Consider the following 3,308-nt stretch of genomic DNA (forward strand, 5'->3'; position numbering starts at 1 on the left):
GAAAAGCAGCTGCTGCTTTCCAGAGGACACGTCTGGCTGCTGTTGTCATACAGTCTGCCTACAGAGGAATGCAAGCCAGGAAAGAGGCTCACGTATTGAGAGCTGCGATAAAAATCCAGTCAAGTTTCCGTGCTTATGTTTTCCGGACGAGATTTAAAAACTTGAAAGATGCAACAGTGAAGATTCAAGCTTTCGTAAAGATGAGGCAAGCACGTAAGCGTTACTGCGCATTAAGGGAAGCAGTGCTTTATGTCCAGCAAAGGTATCGAGCTCGTAGATCCACTCTTCAACTTAAAGAAGATTATAGGAAGTTGAAGGGAGCCTGCGTAAAAATTCAAGCTGTAGTTCGAAGCTATCTTGTCAGGAAGCAAATACAAAGGTGGAGGGAGACGGCAGTATTTCTCCAGGCGTGCTACAGAATGAGAAGGGACAGGCAGCGTTATTTAAGCATCTGTAGTGCTGCCGTTGTCATTCAGAAACATTATCGTGCATACAAAAAGCAGCTGTGTCAGAGGCAGGAGTTCTTGCAAGTGAAAAAAGCAGCTGTGTGCATACAGGCAGCCTACAGGGGTTACAAGGCACGCAAAAACCTTGAACTTCAGTATAGAGCTGCTATTAAAATTCAGACTGCTTTTAGAGCTCATGCTGCAAGGATGAAATATAAGGCAATGGTTCAGGCCTCCCTTGTCATTCAGAGGTGGTACAGAGCTTGTAAGACTGGTAACAGGCAAAGACTGAACTTCTTAATGGCCAGAGCGGCAGTGCTTTCTTTACAGGCAGCTTTTCGTGGCTGGAAGGTACGAAAGCAGATTCAAAGACAACATGTTGCTGCTACTAAGATACAGTCTGCCTTCAGAAAGTTTGTGGCCGTGAAAAAATTCAGACTTAGGAACCATGCTGTGCTAACTATCCAAAAGTATTACAGAGCCAGTGTTCTGGGCCGGAAGCAACGGCAAGAATATCTTCAGCTGCGCAGCTCCATAGTGCGACTTCAGGCAATATGGAGGGGGAGAACCGTGAGAAAAACCATCCAGAAGGAACATCATCTTGCAACAATTATTCAGTCCTATTACAGAATGCATGTAAATCAGCTAAAATATAAGAAACTAAGACAAGCCACTCTAGTGATTCAGAAATACTTCAGAGCTTACTGTATGAGAAAAAAGCAGCGTGCGATTTATTTGAAAACAAAAGCAGCTGTGTTAGTCTTGCAGTCAGCTTACCGTGGCATGACGGTGAGGAAACAACTGAACGAACTGAACAAAGCTGCTACAACTATACAGGCTGCCTTCAGATCTTACCTTGTCAAAAAGGACTACGAAAGACTGAGATCTGCAGCTATAGTAGTTCAGAGGCGTTACCGTGCAATTATTCTTGCTAAATGTCAAAACCAGAAATATTTGTCTTTAAAAAAAGCCACAGTCAAAATGCAGGCAATTTATAGAGGCGTAAGAGTTAGGCGACGAGTTCGCTGCATGCGTCAAGCAGCTGTTTGTATCCAAGCCACGTTTAAGATGCACCGCATGAGCATAAAATACCAGGCGATGAGAATGGCAGCAATTATAATTCAAAGACAGTATAGAGCATTTTGTTTAGGCAAAGCACAACGTAGAAAATACGTGGAACTGAGGAAGTCTATAATTACCCTTCAGGCTGCCTGTAGGGGCATGAAGGTCCGACAAGACTTAAAAACTATGCACCAGTCGGCAGCAATAATACAATCGTCTTATCGAATGCACAAACAGCAGAGGGATTTCAGAAAATTGTTGCTGGCAACTAGGCAAATTCAGCAGTGGTTCCGTGCTTGTAAGGAGCGAAATGCTCAAGTTCACAACTACATGCTTATGAAGAGTGCTACACTTCGTATCCAGGCTGCGTTCCGTGGAATGAAAGCAAGAAGACTTCTAAGAACTATGAATGAGGCAGCTGAGCTGATTCAAAGAAGATTTAGAGCTTTTCTCGAAAGAAAACATTTCCTTTCCATTAAGAGAGCTGCTGTTGTAATTCAGAGACAATACAGAGCCACAAAACTAGCAAAAACGGAGCGCCAAAAATATCTCTCGTTCCTTAATGCTACTGTTACCATACAGTCTGCTTACAGAGGCTCTGTAGTAAGAAAAGAAATGCAGCGGATGCACCAAGCTGCTACAGTTATTCAAGCGATATTAAAAATGCGTAAAGTTTATGTTTGTTATCAAGCTCTCAAGCTTGCTTCAGTAATCATACAGCGACATTACCGTGCTTACAGGGAAGGGAAGCGTGTGAGAGAAACGTACTCAAAACTGTACAATTCTGTTTTAGTCCTTCAGGCTGCCTATAGAGGAATGAGAACAAGGCGCTTCTTGAAGAAAAGACAGGAGGCAGCGCTTACGATACAGAGAAACTATCGAATGTATCGACAGTACGAGCATTACAGAAAAGTTCAGTGGGCAACCCAGCTGATACAGAAGAGGTACAGAGCCAATAACCTAAAGAAAATTGCGGTCCAGCGTTACTCTTCGTTAAGGAAAGCGGCAGTTTGTATTCAGAAGGCTTTTCGAGACACGCAAGCGAAAAAGCGATGTCGAGAGATGCACAGTGCTGCTGCTGTTTTGCAGAAAAATTTCAAAGCTTTTAGAGAGCGCAAAAGATACCTCGCGCTTAAAGCAGCCACTCTTGTCTTTCAGAGAAGATACAGAGCTTTGATTCTGTCCAGACAATGTGCTTTGGAGTACCTTGCTCTTCGCAGAGCAACTATTTGTGTACAGGCTGTGTACAGAGGGGTCAGGGTGCGGAAGAGGATTGAGCACATGTATTTAGCTGCCACTACGATACAGTCGGCCTACAAAATGCACAGGGATAGAAGGTCCTATCAAAATATGAAAACTGCAGCTATTTTTGTACAGAACTACTATCGATCCTACGTTAAAGGAAAGAATCAACGGCAGAAATATCTGACGATGAGGAATTCGGCTCTTGTTATTCAGGCGTCTTACAGAGGCATGAAGGAACGACAGAAACTGAAAATCATGCATGTTTCAGCAGTTGTAATACAGTCTAGTTACCGCATGTACGTACAACGTAGATATTACAAACGGTTGTGCTGGGCTGTCAGAGTTACACAGCAGAGGTTCAGAGCCAAAGTGGCAAAAGAAGCCGACATGGAAAACTATGCAAAAGTTAAAAAGGCCGTCGTTTGCCTTCAGTCCTCTTTTCGTGCTAAAAAGGCGAGGCAGTTGTACAAAGCCTATGTCGCTGCACGGCGCATACAGTCCTTCTTACGAATGTGCGTAGAGAGGAGACGTTTTCTTGAAAAGAAAGCAGCAGCG

General features: G+C 43.7%; 1 protein-coding gene across 1 annotated transcript; it reads left to right on the forward strand.

Moving 5' to 3' along the window:
* Positions 1-5: 5 nt before the first annotated feature.
* On the forward strand, positions 6-3,265 carry ASPM (asp (abnormal spindle) homolog, microcephaly associated (Drosophila); the record flags this gene model as incomplete). Its single annotated transcript, XM_009877503.1, has 1 exon — positions 6-3,265. A coding segment is annotated over one exon (3,260 nt), but the record flags the coding sequence as incomplete, so codon positions are not given.
* Positions 3,266-3,308: the final 43 nt, after the last annotated feature.

This window comes from Apaloderma vittatum, unplaced genomic scaffold, assembly GCF_000703405.1.
Source record: "Apaloderma vittatum isolate BGI_N311 unplaced genomic scaffold, ASM70340v1 C12184404, whole genome shotgun sequence".
NCBI classification, from domain to species: Eukaryota; Metazoa; Chordata; class Aves; order Trogoniformes; family Trogonidae; genus Apaloderma; species Apaloderma vittatum.